Here is a 19,610-nt window from a genome sequence, read left to right as displayed (position 1 = left end):
GCTTCTATTAATTTGATTGATAAACTTGATACAAATATGGAAATAATAATGAGTAACAATTAAAAATAGCCCTGTAGTTACATACCAACGTGACAGACATTAGGCATACTATAGTTGTTCAGAAACTTGTAATTTAGGTGGTAAAATGAGGGGAAAACTGTATACTTTGTAAACATGTACTTTATATCTCTAAAACAAAGTTATATAGGATTTGGAGGAGATCAGAAGAAGGCTCATTACACATCAAACCAAAACTCATTGAAATTTAGATTTTCTGAAGAGTTTACACAAATTTTCTTTACTACCCAGCATGAAATTCAGAAAATGTGCTTGTGATCAAGATGAAACTTGATCACTTACTGGGAATTGAAAATGTAAAACCAAATGTCATATAGTAGAATTATACATTTTTGTTTATGCTTACCCCATTTAAAGTACTCACACAATTAATTCATTTACTTTTTATAACTTTCCTAAGGGAGACATTATTATTTTCCCCTTTTACTCATGAGAAAACTAAGACAGAGTTAAGTGACTTTTCCTTGGTTACATAACTAACAAGTGGCAGAGCCAGGACTTAATCCCTGGTAGTGTGGCTCCAGGAGATGTTCCTAATGGTGACTAAAGGAGGACGTAAAAAAGAAGGAACTAGAGGATAGAGAATTGGTTAAAACTACTTATGGTCCCATTTCAATTATAATCTGAAAAAATAATGCATAATAAACAATTAACAGCACTGCCTCTGAGGAGGATGAAAGACAGGGGTCAGAGAATGGGAAGGAAGAATGCTAACTACAAACTTTTGTATTGTTTGAAATTTTTAGCATGTGTATAGTACTTCAAAGGATTAAAAATAAGCTCTATTTAGTTGAAAAAGGATATTTTCTAATACTTTATTACAATAATCTTTATAAGACGATACTGTTGCCCTAGCCAGGTGGCTCAGCTGATTGGAGCGTCATCCTATACACCAAAAGATTGCAAGTTTCATTCCTGGTCAGGGTACACATTTAGGTTTGGGGTTTGATCTCCAGTCAAGGAGAGTATCGATGTTTCTCTCTCCCATGGATGTTTTTCTCTCCCTCTCTCTTTTCCTAAAATCAATAAATATATCCTTGGGTGACAATTAAAAAAAAAAAAAGGTGGTACTGTCCATGATGATAAAGTGACAAATATCTATATGTATGCATATAGTAATTTAAAAGATGAAGTTTTCACTGAGATCTTTGGTATGGTTTTCAGCATAATTACTATAGACAACAATCTCATACTCATGAAGTATGGATTTAACACTTGGTCTCTGAGTGAACATGCCTTCATGACTCTGAGATGCCTCTTACCTCACTGTTGTATAGCCACAGGCGCATATCTTCCTCTTTGATGCGCAGCCTCTGAGATAGATATTCATGAATTTCCTTGATGGTTTGCATTCGACTAAAACAGCCTGTGTAGGCTAAGACTCGCTTTAATGGTGCATTTGGAGAAGGTACATTTCCTATGGTCACAGTAATCACAATGAGGAAAAGACAGATGTTTAAAAAAAGCACCCCTTAGCTATGGGGATTACACTACTTTAGGGAACAATGATGAAAAATGAGAATTAGAGGTTTAATAATTTTATAAATTAAGCAGCTTTAAACTAAAACTTTGAAACGAAGACAGGAGTCCCAACTATCTTAGAGTGAGTCCAAAGCCTTAAAGGAAGCAACAAAATCACAAAGACTCAAATAATTGGCAGTACTCAGATCCCAGAAGAGCGAGAAATATAAACAAACAATAGGCATTAGCATTTTGGCTGCCCTCAGCTAGGTCACACTCAAAATCAAAACTCAGCACATGAATGGAGAAGATAAAATGGGACTGGATTTGAATTTCACAGATACAAAACTGGATTTGCCTGATCCATTTTCTTAAAATAAACTGTCTTTAAATTACTAATCCCATCACTCTCAGGCCATTAATTGGCTCAATTTTCCTTAAATTTCTAACTAGGCATAGACTCTACGTGGCCAAGCACAGCTTTAAAGTGAAGCCAATAAACTTCCTGGGACCAAAAACATTGCCCTGTTGAAAGGTAGAAGAGGGTAAAACTCATATGGCCTGCCTGCCCAATAAGATGGCAGCAGACATGACTTTGAATTCCTGAAAGGCTCAAGGTGGAAACAAAAAGGTGGCAATAAGGGGAAAGAGTGAAGAATGATAAAAGAAAATGTCAAGTCTAATCACATACTTCAAAAGAGACAAGGTAAAATGGTAAGAGATTATGGAAATCAAAGACAGGTTGCTAAAACAACCTGCTAAACCCTGTTTAAACTATTCAGGCAAAAATCTAGACAAAGCTATAGCTTAAAATGGTCATCTCTTATCTGTGGGAGGTTATGGTTTATTGAGAAACGTAAAACAAAAATAAACTTAACAAACAGATATAATCCATCTAGGGTTCAATTATATGTTCCAGGTAGTCTACCACCCATTCAATAGTGGCTCAATTTTATTCTTCTTATTAAATGCACTTTGAGTCTTCACCTACTAAATAAACTGGAGAAAAGTATCCACTTTTTTAGAGCTTCCAAAAAGAATTCACTCATGTAAAATAGGCTGAAAAATCATCTAAGAAACAATGGTTTCTGTGGCTTTGTCTATCAAAAAGGCTATCTTTAAGTCATTGTAACTATGGCAAGGTTTGTATACTTATAGTTACAAAAGAAATAAAAGAGCCTAGTAAACAGCTGTAATAAATTGGGTAATGAGAAGGATAAAAACTATACTATGGCAGAACAAAATCCAATCATGGTCAATTTTAAACATATAGCAAAGCAAATCTTTTTCTATCAGCAAGCAAAGGATAATCCCTTTTAAAAGAAAGCACAAGAGCAAATTTCTATAATTATTAATCAGAGGATTAGTTATAAGATTACAGCAAGAAAGCATATTTTTATAAACTTCAAAATGATTAATGATTGATTTCACAACTAATTAGTAAGGAATAAAATTTCAAATTAAGAACAAATTTGGAGCATAATAACTATTCAGTTCTAGGATTCAGAAGCATTTGCAAATGTAGTGGCCAAGTCAATTTCTATTGTCCTAAGCCACATAAGAAATTTATTTGAATTCTAGACAGCTCATTAAGCAGGCAGCCACTTATTACACATAGTTTTGTGCTTTTGAATAGCATCAACAAATCTAGTGGAATTTACAGAGCAGCAAAAATCTAGGATCAGCACAAGAGTTGCAAAGAATACTTAACTAAAAGCACAACAACACATCTTGCCTCTCATGTTATATTTCAAAGAGAATTGAAAAAGATATGTGCTCTGGGTGCCATGGAAGCAGGGCAAATACTTTTATTCAATGGGAAATTAAATGACGAAAGTTTCTTAGAGGTTCTATTTTACGCTTTCTGGATTTTGATGTTTTTCCCAAAGTTTGGTTAGGCAGAGGTCACTGCTTTGCTATAAATCTTGCCAAATAATATGTGTAAGAATCTCTATGTTACCTGAATATAAACTTTTAAGTAAGACATTAAACTAACCCTATTTGATTTCAAAGGAGGGGTGGTATGTTAGGGTTGGTTTGGGTTCATAGGTAGTTCTTGCATACTAAATTATATTAATCATAAAACACTGTGGAATTTTTAACACAAAGTCGAGACTCTGTAAATGGATGAATTCATTACTTCTGCTGAAGAACCATTTCAAATATTTGCAAAGCAAAAACACAGAGCAAGTCCTACCCATCAATAAAACTTAATTTCATAGAGAAATCAAGGGGGACTTTTTACATGTAATATATTAAAATGGGAACTTTGTGATTTTGATAGTCTTAATGTTTTTTAAAGCAAATGCATCACTTTCACTTTCAAAAATATCCCTTTGGTTTGTATTATCTGTGTCCCATAAGAGACAGGCTCCTCAAACTGAGTATAAAAATTTATCATGTTTTGTAAAAAAAAAATTAAGAAGAAGAAAAGAACCAACCCAAGAAACACACACACACAAAAATACATGATATTGCCAAAGAAATCACTTCTAAAAATTTGAAAAATTTTTTTTCAAACAGTGGAGTTGAAAAGAGAAGTCATTGGCTGGTTGATTCTAACTTAGGTCAAGCAAATAATCTGCAATGACTTGTTCTCACAGAAACAAAGTATGTAATATCTATTTCTGTTTATTATCATTGTATTTTTACAAACCAGGAAAGGAAACAACTCTTTCCAGTTTCCTGATGAGATTTTCCCTCTTTCCTATCTAGTCTTGCGCATGACCGTAGATCTAAGCCTCACAGTGATTACAGTACAGTGGCACCACACTTTGAGCAACTTGGTTTTTATTTTAACTTTTTTAAAGGAAATGCATGACATTCTTGCTGCATTCTTAAGTTACCTCTTGGTAAATGCTGAGGAAACATTCTCAGGCTCATCATACCCATATTCACCCAGATGTTAGATTGCTGTGTCCGAGTGGCCGGCTGCTGTCTCAGGAACAGAAGGTATCGAGGAAATAATTCCAGCTCTGGGATTTCTGTCTTGCTATTCTTGATCACCTGTTGTTTTAATAAATATAAAGTGATTTATTTTTGAACTAAAATGTTTAATAGGTTTACTACTTATATTTCAGTTAGATTACAGAAATTCACAGATTTAAATGACATAGGTTTAAATACACTCCAGTTTCTGCTTCTAAATCCATCTGCTAAGATTAGAACCCCTAGTGGGTATTGTTTCCCCTCTCATTTAGAAGCAGTAATATCAAAATTAAATTAAAAAAACTAAAGTATTATCTAATTTTACTACCCTCACTCACACTGTATTTTTTTTTCACTTTTATATATTTCATGATGGTCTTTTAAAAGACAAATTCTTAAGACTGGAAGTTACAAGTCAAAAAGTATGAAGCCAGGCCATTAACTACATAGGTCATATTGCTTACAAAAGTGTAGCAATTTACAACATTCCCAAAAATGTATGAATGATTTTGATAAGATTTTTTAAGGCACACTGATATGACAGCTGTCACAATATAATATAACAAAGAATTTTTGAATGAAGGTAAAGACAACTAAGCACTACTAGAGCCATCTTCTGGAAAAGAACAAACCTTTTGGCTAACCCAATAATTAGTTTGTGTGTGCCATGAGATAAAAAAGGCTAAAAACCGCTGGCCTAGCCTTATGACTCCCTCATTTTACTTAGTCAAGTGACTATTCCTTCCACTCTACAAATGCCACCTACTCCCACAGGCACATCATTGCATGGTTGGTACCTAATATACCAGTCAATAAATGTACAAATAAATGAACAAATGAGAAGGAACCTAAAATTTGTTCAACTGATTTGAACTGGTATTGAGTACACTGCCACCACAGGTAAGAACTAATTTGTGGATAGTGAGGTTCATATATACAAGTAATAGAAGACCTCATCTATGACTGCTCCTTCTATAAGGTACTATTGGCTATACTTACAGGTCTAGGAAGGGCCAGATTTGCTCCATACCAATGATAAAGTGCTCGCCACACAGGTTCAGGGACCATTTCATAATCTCTTCCATGGATCAGCTGTGGGGTTCGTTTTAATCGTCCGCCTTCTAGTGTTAATGATGTAGCCTTAGAATAAAATGTAAATGCTGATTTTTAATATTACAGCCTCTTGTGTTTTAACAAAATGTAAATATAGAAGGACAAACACACATCACTACTCAGTTTCAAGTTACTGGGAAAAAAAACACACACATTTTCTAAGAGAAATTTTTATTTTTAACTTACCAAATAAACCATTTAAGAAAGGAATTAAAAGTAAATCATTTGGAAAAATCATCAAAGCACTTGGAATTAATAAGTCTGGTTTTCAGATTTCTTTCAGACAATAAAAAATATTATTTTGGAAAAAAATTCCACTTACATATGAAATTACATTTTCATAGTAGCTGTTCCTATAAGAATAAGAACATTTCCAAGGACCACTACACTGCTTCTAGACAAGTACTAAATCATAAAATATTCCCTTGGAAATCTACTATGCAAAGAGATTTCCAACCACAATAGGTTAATTAAATGAACCACTAATGATTTCTTATGTGCTAAATAAAACCTCTACAATAAAATTTATTCGCAATCCGAAAGAGAATTATTTTAAGTAGATGTCAAATTACTTACCTTTACTGGTTCTTGAGTTACTAGTGGCTGGTTATCAATAGCCCCTGGTTTCTGAGGATTGAGATGCAACAAAATATTCCCATTGGCTCCTAGCAAACATTGGTTGTTATTGTCAGAAGTGTTATGTTGTCGAGCAAAGCACATATCTGCCCCTGGTGTGGCAGAATACAAAAAGCCTGTAAGGAAATAGAGGGTGGAATCCCTGTATTTTTAATTATTATACATAAATAGGCTCGAGGATATGAACTCAGTGTCCATGTATTAGATTAATGCTATTATCCCACTGGCATGTCAGTACAGTAGATTCTGATAAATCTGTAGAACATAGAAAATACAGATGAGTTCCATTCTGGACAATGCCTAGCATAACACTAGGTGGAATAAAAAATTTAAAAACTGTTACCAAATGAACATTTGGTCAGCCTCCTAGAATATCTGATAATCCACAACAAGAATTATAAGTCCTCTGGTAGGAAAAAAAGATGTATATAGCCAAGTAGCTAGGCTCTCCCACAGTCTCCCATAATTCTCCTCTTCTACCTGTAAACACATCCCAGATATTCCTGGGAGATAATGGTGATGAGTCTAAACCAAAGGAAAGAAGCTAAAATAAGAACTTCAACAGAAGAATGCTGGAGGGAAGAAACCGTTCTCTAATAAATCTATTTGAAAGGAAGGTGTCAGTATTATTGGGTTGGCCAAAAAGCCCATAAAAGATTTTTCCATAAAATAAAAGACACATCTTTCATTTGCACCAATAACGTTATTGATTTTGGACATTTTGAGTATGACAGCTATCTTTCTGCTATTGGTTTCTAGTGGGTAGAAGCCAGAGGTGCTGCTAAACATCTTCCAATGCCTAAGATAGCCCCACAGCAAAGAACTATCTGGCCAAATGTCAACAGTACCAAGAAACTCCGCAAAAACACTTTTGAGACGTTTGATCAGTCATAGCACCCTCTCCATACACTGCACAAATCTTTTACTGTGTTTCTGTTGCATTTTTACCTTTCTTGAAATAATAAAACATACTAAAATGTTGCATATTTTCTTCCATCTTCAATATTAAAATGGCTACAGAAAAATCACCAATTTTGATAAGTTTTTTAATGCATGCTGATATGACAGCTGTCACAATACAATCTAACAAAACTGTTTCAAATGAAGTTAAAGAAAACTAATAAACACTACTAGAGCCATTGTCTGGAAAAAACTAAATGAACTTTTTGGCCAACCTAATACAATCGACATATCCACATAGAAAAAATTATTAATGACAGTTGTGAACTTCAGTGATATTTTAAGAAATTTCAACTCTCCAATACATGTTAATCTCAGGTAAATGTTCTAGCCATCAGTTACTTTGAATCTTCTAACTGGTACTGCTCAGCCTGTAAATAACAGATTATATAGTAAGCATATCAAAAAGACCTTATAGAGATTGAAGGATTAATTCTGGTGTTAAATCTGGTGTTAAGTCAATCAGAGAGAGCACTCCTCGGACTGCTAAGTGATCTTTGTAATGTCAGATGGGGAGAGAAGCAGTACATGCTACAGTTTCCTAGAGAAAATGCTAGCTCTATCCAGTGTGCCTACTCCCTCCACAGAAAAGGAAAAGAGATCTCAACGATGAAATAACAACAGAGTAAGAATAACGGTCTTAATCCTCTATCATCAGAATAATAGGGGATCAACTTAATTTAGTTAGGCAACAAAAACACCAAAGCATCTCTCTCATCTTTCCCAACTTAATGAAGAACCATTAAGTTTTATGTATCAAGGACTGAAGGGAATTATGAGAAGCATTGTGAATTCTTTCTCAGTATTTTAACAAAACAATTTCCAAATTCTGGCCTGTAATGTCTGTAAAATTTAATATGAGGGTGCATTTAATAGAACATAGAAAATACATAGAATAGAACATAGAAATGAAGGCATGCTTATAGTTGAGAGAGTCCTGAAGATAGAAATTTAGATTTTTAATTCCCAAATCTAAATTTATTGACAAAATAATTTAGTAGCAATATGGAGAAATGTAGCTTAATCAATGAAAACTGAAAATATTTAAGAATTTTATAATCATTTCATTCAAAACTTATTTCTGTGAATGAAAACCTCATTCCCAATATCCTACCAAGCACACTTTGACAAAGTATACTCCTTTAAGGACTGACTGTGACTAAACCTCGTGGGTAACAAATCATACTTACCACTACCAGCAGTTTCTGATGCTTCAGATGCAGTAGAAATGTTGTCTGAAAATTTCTCTTCTGTGGTGTTCACATAACTGAGGCTGCCTCCTCCAATTCTATCTTCACTCTGCTCTATAGAATGTACTGCTGTTCCAAATGAGTATTTTCCTCCATTCAGAACAGATGATGGCTCAATCACAACAGGGCTGGCATCCTAAAAATCATGAAGTCAGAGATAAAGAAGTAAAATTTAATAATGCAGCTTTCAAAAATGAATCTCAAAATTATTTATTATTTCTAATCCTCCTGTGGTTGGCTATAGTCATTTAAAAACATTTTAATGTACCACTAAATTTCTTCAAAGGGGAAGAGTATGTATAAATAAAATTGGTTAAGGTAGATTGGGAACAGACTGCGAAAGACTTTGTGCTGTATAAAGTAATTCAGACTTTGTTATTTTTACATGCCAGTCAGTGGGCTCCAATTCCTGGCAACCCTATGAATGAGTGATGCTCACAATCACTGAACATCAGCCCTACTTAGCCCCTGCGGACTCATGCCTACGGCTTCTTTGATGGAGTCACTCCATCTCATACTTGGTCTTCCTGTTTTCCTGCTGCCAGACTTTTTTTCATTTAATATTGGATATCACAGAGGGCTTTTTGTGATATTAAAAAATTAAATAATATTTATTCTTTTTATTATAAAATATTACATTGTCATTGAAGAAAATATAGAAAAATATGAAGACTATATCACAAGTACTCAGATCCCACCATTAAGCATTAACTGAAATTGACAATTTGATGTTTCCTTTATTTTTTGTAACTGAAAATATGTATGTATACATAAAAAGTAAGTAGCATGGAGAATATGGTTAGAATTAAGGGCAGGGCTCTGACTACCAGCTATGTGACCTTATATAGTAAGTAAACTTTCAAGCTCATTTCTTCATGGTTAAAACTAAGATAATAGTAGCATCTACCTCAGAGTTATTGTGGAGATCATATAAGTGGCACATGTAAAGTGCCTAACATTTAGAAAATGTAAACAATCACTTTGGTTATTAAATATCACATTTTAAACAAAGTATATTGTTTCTTTTTTTTCATTTAACATTATACTGATAAAATTTTTCTATGAAAGAATTTCAAACAGAGGAATAGCATAATCCAATGTTTGTTTTAAAAATAACTCTAGTGTATAGAAAGGGCTGGAGGCAGAAACTGAAAGTTGATACACAAGTTAGAAGATTCCTATAAGAAGGTGAAGGGATTGGCCAAAGAACATTCATGCATAAACTACAGACAGAAATAGTGTGGTGATGGCCAGAAGGAAGAGGGGGTGGGGGCTGGGTGGAGACAGGCAAAGTGGGGTGAAGGGGAGACATCTGTAACAGTGTTAACAATAAAAATAAAATTTAAAAATAAATAAATAATAAAGAAGACTCCTAAAATAATTCACGCAAGAGATGATGAGGTGCTAGGCCATAAAGCTGGATTCAAGGATGAGGAGATGGAGAGAAGAGCATGGATTTAGGAGACAGTGGAGGAGAAAAAAAATTGACAACTAACTGTGTGTGAAAGAGGGACAAAAATAATGAATTCCAAGGTAGAACATGAGGCATTGGTTTGTATGATGGGATGGGAATTGATACCTTTATACAGTGAGGTATATCAAGGTATGATATTCCAAGGTATGAATGGAATTGTTTCAGAAATGAGCTTATTTTGGGATATTCTGGTTTGAGATACCTGGACATTTGAGTCTAGTGCTCCGGACAGACGAAGAGGCTGAATATAAAAATCTGAGGTTCAACAGACTTTCTGAGGCACAAGAAAATGCTATCTGTAGACTAAGGAGAGAACAATACAGGCAATGGAAGAATCTGAGAAGGACACTGAATCTGACTAATCAGAGAAAGACCAGGAGATTGTAGGGTACCCAAAGCAGAGACCACTACCACAGAACTAGTTTATACAAGTTTAATGATGCAAGAACAGATTAAGACTTGAGGAGAAGCAGGAGGGAAGGGACTATGTATCTGCAAAAAAAAAAAAATGTGTATCTACGAGTGTTTTTTAAAAGATCAGAATATTTGTAACTGTGAGGGTAAAGACAAAGACTAAAGGTCTAATTGAACAAGAGCACATAGACATTTGCTGAGATCGATAATAACACAGGTAAAAGAACTCAAGTTTATTCAACAAACACTGACATAAATTTTAGCAGACAAAACTGATGAATGGATGTGGGTCTTGAAGGCACTATTTATAAATAATGTACCTGAAACCCAAGAAAAACATCAGGTTTAAAATACAAACTTCAGATCACATCATAGCAATAGCATAGAGGATGCTTTAGTTTCTTTTAATGCATTTATAGCACTCCTAATTTTAGCCAAAATAGGGAAACATTGTATCAACATTTTATTAGATATTTTTTCTCTGGGAATGGAAGGCAGGTGAATACCATCCATTTGTAGAGCCTTCACAAGCCAACTCTGAAGAAACTCCAGTGCTGTTAATCAAAAGAGTATCAAGAAGAGAGGTTTTCTTCTATACGCCAAGTAACTTTTTTGGATTAAAAAATTTTAAATAGCTAGATAGCCTTATTGTTAAAACTTCAAACAATTCAGAAGCATAGTGATTCATATTTTTCATTACAGAGCCAAATGTTAGTATCTCCTGTCAATTATTAACTTTCTCCAAGTATGGGAAAGGTACCAGATTATTATTTTGGGCATTAAATCACCCTAGTTCACAGTGAAAAAGCTATTCTCTATTCAATTTTTTTAATCCTCTGATTACTTCAAAGAAATGTTCTCATTTCGGTACTAATGTGCTAATCTAATACTTGATAATTTCTCCTTTTAACAGAAAATGAGACTCAATATCAGAGTCTTCAACAGGGAAAGCTATTTAGTTGAAATTTAATAATATATATATTAAAGATTTTATTTATTTATTTTTAGAGAAAGGAGGGGAGAAATAGAGGGAGAGAAACATCAGTGTGCAGTTACCGCTTGCGCACCCCGAGCTGGGGACCTGGTCCCCATGTGCCCTGACTGGGGATTGAACCAGAGACCTTTGGTTCGCAGGCCAGTTTCCAATCCACTAAGGCAAACCATCCAAGGCTAACAACGTATTTAATTTTCACTGAATTTATTTTTATTTTGACCTTCTATTTCTGGAATATGACTGATTTTCTATTTAAACCAGTAATAAAAAGTTTTCCTTTAAAATACATGTATTTACATAAAAATGGTAAAATTATTTATATAAACATAGTAAGCAAATAATACTATGGGTGTTATAGGGGAAAAAATGGTGACCATAATACACAAGAGACTAAAACCTGAGAAAATACATTAAATATGGATTTTGGGCCATCATTATTTTAAATTGTCCAAAGAAGTAAAAATTGTATGGACAATGGAACAACAGGAACCAAATTGACCTATGGCAAGAGAGGTAGAAATGTAAATTAGGCCTGGGTAGTTTACATTATTAAGCATATGCTTGGACCTGTCTGTGGATTTCACAGCAACTTCTTAGAAATAATATTGATCCTCACAGCTTTTCTGATAGTGAGTCCATACCAACAAAAATACTTATTTAAATTAATTCAGCCTTTTTCTTCAGTTATGCTTTCTGATTTATTTGATCTGGAGTAGAACACACACTTTTTTTTTTAAAGCACTCTATGTAATTCTATTATGCAGCCAGAATTGATAACCACTGATCTAGTGAGGGTTATAGTATCATACATGTATTTGTGTTAATGTACTTCAAATACTGAGAGTAAAGGAAGTGATTTCTTATTAAATCTATTACTTGCTCTGGAACTTGCTTTTTAGAAAAAGATTCTAATTTTAACGAGCTTTTGAAACATTTGCTTTCTTTCTATGAAGGTGGAGTAAGACGGCACAGCCATTTTGGAAGAATAACTATCTGAAAAATTAAAGTCTTCTCCCAAATCACTTTGTTATCCTCCAGAAAAATCACTTTATTCTCACTGTAAGTGTTCTTAAACTTAAATAATGTCTACCTATCATATGGTTGACAACTCCTTTTTAAATTTATATTTATTTCCATATTCCATTCACATTAAATTTATTTATGCACTATAAAATACTTTCTAAAGTTTTTGTAGTAATATATTTTGAACAAGATTAGGTTCCCTTAATTCTACTTGAACAAACAATTTTCTTCAAGTTTTCCTCTGAGTTTAGTAATTAACAGAATTTCAAGGAGAAATATTTGGAATTGTATTTTAAATGCTTTACTTGGTTTGGAAATCTTATGGGAACCATATGTTTCTAAAGAAAATTCATATGAAGCCATTCATAGTTTAGTCCATAGGCTGAATCTACAGATATGATTGGCAAGAAAACAGGATAAAAAGGTTATTATGCATTAAATTTGTTAGGTCGTGTTTTACCATAATATAGAAATAGAATGACTGTAATAGTTGCAATCTTTCACCCAGACTGCAGACTGTACCACATGCTTTTAACACAGCACAGTGAATGATGCACCCTTTAGACTTGGAGAATATGGGCTTTTCTTCACTTCCCTACCAAACTCTTCTCATTGTCTTTAGCTTTCTTTGCTATTCTAGGAATCTACTGCTCTCAGTATTTGCCTGAAACTGTAAACATTACTCAGGTTCTTTCCTCTTTCCCCTTCTCTGCCCTATTTTTCTTGTCATTGCTTCCACTCTTGGCTTTCAGTGAAATGGTCAACATTTACAGTCAACTAATCTAATTACTTTACTTCTATATGTTGAACAAATCAATAATGGTCATACATTGTAGTCACTGGCTCTTTTTGACTGTTATTTCTAGTTGCTCTAGGAAATTTTTTTCCCTCTAGACATCAGAATCTTTTTGTTTCTACTGACTTCTTGGTCTGGAACTATTAGAAACTATAGTAGAAGCCTGTGTTTGTAGGAAGGCAAGTCTCTGATAGATAAAATTTCACCCATGGTGAGAAATTTCCTCACTCTATCTGAGTTAATGATTCCTAAAAGGCTTATGTGGAACTTAAATATAAGATAATGCTCTTTTGAGAATTTTGTAAGTCATTCTGAGTTACATAAATGGTTTATTATATTCCAAAATTCAGAATTCACTTTCTTCTCTATCAGTTATGATACTACTACTTCTTTTAATGCTTTATACATATGATAGGGTAGGGCAAAAGAAGGGTTACAGCTGTGCATATGCAAAAGTTTATTCTTGTATTATTACTTATTAGTTATTGTATTATTTTCCATACAAACAACTATAAACCTACTTTTGTCCCACCCTGTATACTACAAGTATAACCTTAAACAACTAATAGGCCAATTTTATATTTTATTAGTCTACAAGGCTACCTTTGGAAAAATGGAAGGCAGTATGGAGTAATAGAAAAAGTACTAACATAGGAATGAAGAGACCTATGCTCAAGAGATCTAGCTCAGATAATAAAGTAATTGCCATAAACAACTTTGGGCAATTAAAAAAAAACTAAAAGGACTTCAGAGGCTTCACTTGTAAATTTAAAGAGAGCTGCTTAAAGTACTTTCTAGTTCTAAAGTAACATGGTAACAAAAAAGTAAAATCTGCCCATGAGTACTAATTACTGCTTTCTAGTATTTCTCAAACAGGAGGAAAGCCACATATAACATAATAATGATAAACTGAAGATTTCATCCTTTCTCCCCATTTACATTTTTACAAAAGGAGATTTCACTGAGTACAAAAACATTTGACTCACTAAAGAGGGAACAGATCAGCAAGATCCCATGAGCAGATCAAGTATTCAAGCTCAAGTGAATCATAGCAAATCTGAGGAGAACCACTTCTCACAAAGGTGGCTTATTTTTCCTGCTTTTTAGGCATGCCACTATCTGAAAGAACAGTCAGCTCAGCCCTCACAGGCAATTAATGATTCACTTAGACAAATACATGCCATTTTGTGAAGAGAAAAACATCAAAGTTAAGTAATGTTTTAGGTAGGGAAACTAAGTCCAGAGTAAGATCAAATCATCTAACACATTAAGAACACTGATTTTTTTTTTTTAAAGCAAGGCACTGGTTAGAGATGCCAAGCATGCTGGAAAGATAAATTTAAATCACTAATTAATTACTGCTGCTGCTACAACTACTGTTACTACCGTTACTTCCTCTAACTTTATACAGGGTGTTGTGCACAAGCTAGGCATGGAGCTAATTTAACCTCAATAATCATACTGCAATAGGTATTATTATTAATCCCATTGTTCATATGGGGAAACTGAGGTAGAGAAAAGATTGGTAACTTGCTTAAGGTCATATAGCAAAGAGAAAGACTAGGACTCCAACATAAGAATGCAATCTCACTACTATTATCCTATCCTGGTTTCTCATAGTATTGGCTAATACTTATTGAGTACTTACTATGCACTAGACTCTGTTCTGTAACACATAACATGTATCAACTCCTTTAATTCCCACGACACCCTATGAAGGAGGTTATTGTTATTACTCTGAATTTATGGATAGGGAAAATAAGGCCCAGAATGTCACTTTTTAAAAAGTTATTTGCATTTAAAAGGAAGTTACTCTCTATTTAGTAAATAATACTTTATAATTAATACATATCTTCAGAAAGGATTGCTATTAATTACGTTTACATTTTCCTCTTATTAAATATGTTGCCATAGGTCTCTGCTACCTTTCCCGCCACATGAACTGATGCCAAACAATACAGAATGCCAGAGTAGGAAAAGGAATATGACAGGTGAGTGCAGATTTCCCCCTCCACATCTCTCCCTTACCACCCTCCACTAATTCTTTTAATGCAAAGGATGGCTAGGGCAGGCAAGAACAAACTGAGTTCATGTTCTCAGCAGCACACTTCTTTTTTGTAAGAGATGTGCTGCTAAGAGCAAGACCTCTGTCATGTTCCTACAGGAAGCAAAAAAGTAATACTTCCAACACAAAGGTAGGTTCTTCTGTGAGTCTGCAGTTAGTAAGGCATTAATAACCATTCATTGTAAGGCCAACCTAAGAATATAAAGACCAAAAGTATTCCAAAATAGACTGCGACACATTACCCAATGTTCTCATTTTCTACCTACAATCACCATCATTATCTGTCTACAAGGTCTTTGAAATGACTTGCCTACTTTTGCTCCTTCAGTAACACTTGAAGTCTACTTTTTCCAATTACATATTTTACATGTGAAAAATTATTAAATTCTGCAAAAGGGAAAAAGAGCCAGGCAGAAAAATGAGGTAAATAATGTAAACAATCTATAAATATTCTGATAAATAAATGGCAGAAAAGGACATATAGGAAAAATATGAATAAAATTATTAGAATTTTGGTTAGTAATCATTTGGCAACTGACAATGAGCCTACATATATAGGCCAAAAATGGAAAATTTGATTCCCAGAATTACTTTTTTCAGTTCCTAATTCTGCAAAAAAATCCCTTCTATGTTTTCAGTAAGATTAGAATATTCAACTAATGATAATTTTTTCTTTAACTCTATTAGGAACAATGGCAGTTATTGTTTAGAAAATGGGTTCTATATTAGTTCTAAAATTAACTTTCCTGAACAGAAAATCAACACTTCTCACCCAAGGGTCTTCAACTTTTTGAGGAAAAAGGTGAAATAACAAAGGATAATGTGAAGAGTGTGGTTGACATGCCACTGGATTTCAAGTCAGTCCTTAAATTTGATTCTAGAACTTCCACTCTGAGCAAGAAATTCAGGTTACCTTCATCCTCAGCCTCATGGTCCTCACAGGTAAAGTGGATACAATACTCATTGGATTGTGAGGATTAAATGAGATATGTAAGTTTATATTAAAGTTTTAATATAATTATATATTAAATGAGATATATACATGGATCTGCATGCCCAATATTACCTTCCTCACAGAGCTGCTGCTGGGAGGAAATATATGTGGAAGTATAAGCACAAGCCTGGTACATAGCAACAATCATATGGGTAATCATTCCTTTCCCTTTCAAATCTTTCTCTATGTTGGAGCATTTTATTACTAGCCAGTAGTCATACACAATCTGTAGAAGTGAAAATCCTATGAAAAATGTAGATAAACAGAAATCTTACTCACATATTTGACATAGTCTTTCCACTGCTGCCACCACTGCATGGAGATGATAAACCAATTGTGTCCTGGTTGCAGACCATACCTGCTCTCCCGTTCTAACCATCCTCTGTACATACAAAAGAAACTCAATACATCAAATAGTGTGTGAAACAGGTGACCACACCCCCACAAGTTATCATTAGCAATTTTTATAAGGGAAAAACATGAAACAAATAGAGATGCTTGGGAGATTGCTGTAATTTCAATTAGTGGGACACTGAGAAGCCAACTTCAGGGAGTCATAACACAACTATCAAGCCTTACACTGATATTTTAAAAAGTTTTATTGAGGAATATTTTATATAACATACAATTTACCTGGATTAAATACACAACTCAATAATTCTCATAAATTTATAGACATGTGTAACCATCACCACAATCCAATTATAGAATATTTCAATTACTCCAAAAAGATATCCTGTGACTATTTCAATCTGTGTTACCACCTTTAGACCCAGAAAACTACTAGCCTATTTCCTTTTTTTAAAAAAAGATTTCATTTATATTTATTTTTAGAGAGAGGGGAAGGGAGGGAGAAAGAGAAGGAGAGAAACATTGATACATAAGAGAAACATCTCTTGGTTGCCTTCTGCATGCCCTCCAACCAGGGACTGGCCCAAAACCCAGGCATGTGCCCTGACCAGGACTCAAACCTGCGATTTTTTGCTTTGCGGGGCGACACCCAACCCACTGAACCACACCAGTCCGGGTCACTAGTCTATTTTCTATCTCTTACAAATTGCCCTTTTATAAACATTTCATATAAGTGGAATGATATAGTAACATAAGGTCTTTTACACCTGGCCTCTTCTATTTAGCATATTGTCAATAGTAATGATCTAAATAAAGAAATGATGGGCATTTTTGTTTCTTTTTGCTTAGGTCTACTTTCTAATCTTTCTACAAAAAATGTGCTATTTTGCAGTAAGAAAAATTACTACCCTTTTATCTTATAAAACATCTTCTTTATTTCAAAAAATTAAATTTAGTACTCAATGCAATTTTAATGTGAAACAGGATTTGATTTCTAAATTAATCCAATCTTAACATTAAGAAGTTACTTAAAAATATTTCAACATGTAACTGTTTTGGAGAAACAGGGTGTTACTGTAATTACATTAAAATAGTACATGTTGTTACTTAGTAATAATATATATTTCAGGTGTTAGCAATTTCAACTACAGAGTAAAAATACACAGACTGAAACTATAAACTCACCTAATAATTTGTCCTTCCTCTTCTGGAGTAGCTGGTCTTAACCCCAGAACTATGTGACATACCTAAAGAAAAAAGTGGTAAATTAAACTTCATGGACTGGTGCTAATGACTAGATTGAATTTTTCATATTCTCTGCAGAGCTTTCAACGAATGAATTATTGATGAGTCACTTCAAGAAATTTGAACTTTACATTTTAGCTATTTTTTTTTTTTAAACACACCATTTCAATGAAGGCCAACTTCCAAGTCTCTAAGTGAGATGGAGTTGAGAAGAGGAAAGGGAAAGAAGAGGAAGGAAGGGAGGGAGGGAGGGAGGGAAGGGGGAGAGAAAAACCACTTTTCCGAATATTTCGTTAATATTAAGTATTTTACTATGTCTCATGTAGTGAATATTATTTTCTTTCCTGAAATCTGAAGAGCATATCATGGCACTTGTGGAAGGTGAAGGGGAGAGGAAGGGGAGATGAAGATGATATAGGAGATGGAAGTAAGGGGAGGATTCTTAATTTTTTTTTTATTATTTATTTATTTTTAGAGGGGAAGGGAGGGAGAAAGAAAGGGAGAGAAACACCAGTGTGTGGTTGCCTCTCGCACACCCCTCACTGGGAACCTGGCCCACAACCCAGGGATATGACGTGACTGGGAATCAAACCAGCGACCTTTTGGTTCTCGGGCTGACACAAAATCCACTGAGCCACACCAGCCATGACAGGCAATAATTTTAATTTGAACAGCTCTAAGAAAAAAATATTCTCCCTAATGCTTTTTAAAGTCCATTTCCTCCTCTATGTATTTGCCTTCTCTATAAATCATCACAGAAGATGTGATTTTTTGGAAAATTTTATCATAAAAATTTTCTAAAAAACTGAACATTAGAAGAACTTTATATTGAATGTATCATACCCATTAACTAGATTCTAACATTAACATTTTATTATGTTTGCATCTATCTACCCCTCAATTCATCTGTCAATCCACCTGTCAATTCATCTTAATTTTTGGATGCATTTCAAAGTAAATTATGGACATCAGTATAGCTCTCTGTAAATACATCAGCATGTCTGCTTAATATTAACTAGACTTAAAATATTGGTTTACAGTTTTGTTTACCTTTTAGGTAACACATAACAATAAAATATACAAATCAGGTTTTTTGACATTCATTCATGTTTACAGAAGTTCATTCTATTTTATTGCTGAGTAGTATTCAACTGTTAGAATATATCACTGTTTGATTTATCCATTCTCATACTGATGGCTACTGGGCTTTTGATACCTTTTATTTTTTTATTTTTTTTAAGATTTTATTTATTTATTTTTAGAGAGGGAAGGGAGGGAGATGGAGAGAGAGAGAGAGAGAGAGAGAGAGAAACATCAATGTGCGGTTGCTGGGGGTTCTGACCTGCAACCCAGGGATGTACCCTGGCTGGGAATCGAACCTGGGACACTTTGGTTCCCAGTCCGCGCTCAATCCACTGAGCTACGCCAGCCAGGGCTCAAGTACCTTTTATTTTTTTATTTTTGCAAACTTAAAAAGTGAAAATAAACATGCTGAAAAAGTGAACAAATCTTAAGGTTACAGGTAAATGACTTTTGTAGTCTTTCTTTTTTTTTTTAATCCTCATCCAAGCCTATGTTTATTGATTTTGGAGAGAAATATCGGTGTGTGAAAGAAACATCTATTGGTTGCCTCCAGTATGTGCCCTGACCAATCAGGGATCAAACCTGCAAATTAGGTGTGTGTCCTGACTGGAGATTGTATTTGCAACATTTTTTGGTGTATGGGACATCACTCCTACCAACTGAGTCACCCACCCAGGGTGACTTTTTATAGGCTTTTAAATTATCTTCATTTTTCAATTACAGTTGACCTTCATTATTATATTAG

The 19,610-nt window shown here is 34.1% G+C and overlaps 1 protein-coding gene across 2 annotated transcripts in view; it reads right to left on the bottom strand.

The window, feature by feature from the left end:
- The window catches only part of USP32 (ubiquitin specific peptidase 32), a 138,304-nt gene that overhangs the window by 28,066 nt on the left and 90,628 nt on the right, over positions 1 to 19,610 (bottom strand). Inside the window, exons 11-17 of one of the 2 annotated variants that reach the window (XM_045836165.1) lie at positions 17,723 to 17,784; positions 16,466 to 16,568; positions 8,367 to 8,562; positions 6,157 to 6,332; positions 5,467 to 5,607; positions 4,386 to 4,545; positions 1,341 to 1,495 (exon numbers count right to left, since the gene is read on the bottom strand). In XM_045836165.1, coding sequence (XP_045692121.1) covers positions 1,341 to 1,495; positions 4,386 to 4,545; positions 5,467 to 5,607; positions 6,157 to 6,332; positions 8,367 to 8,562; positions 16,466 to 16,568; positions 17,723 to 17,784 — 993 coding nt within the window. The remainder of the gene's footprint in view (positions 1 to 1,340; positions 1,496 to 4,385; positions 4,546 to 5,466; positions 5,608 to 6,156; positions 6,333 to 8,366; positions 8,563 to 16,465; positions 16,569 to 17,722; positions 17,785 to 19,610) is intronic. The other variant, XM_045836166.1, reaches the window with a different exon arrangement.

This window comes from Phyllostomus hastatus, unplaced genomic scaffold (assembly GCF_019186645.2).
Source record: "Phyllostomus hastatus isolate PE091 unplaced genomic scaffold, TTU_PhHast_1.1 phas_contig_210, whole genome shotgun sequence".
Classification (NCBI taxonomy): Eukaryota; Metazoa; Chordata; class Mammalia; order Chiroptera; family Phyllostomidae; genus Phyllostomus; species Phyllostomus hastatus.
This window is presented reverse-complemented; position numbering and strand designations above follow the sequence as displayed.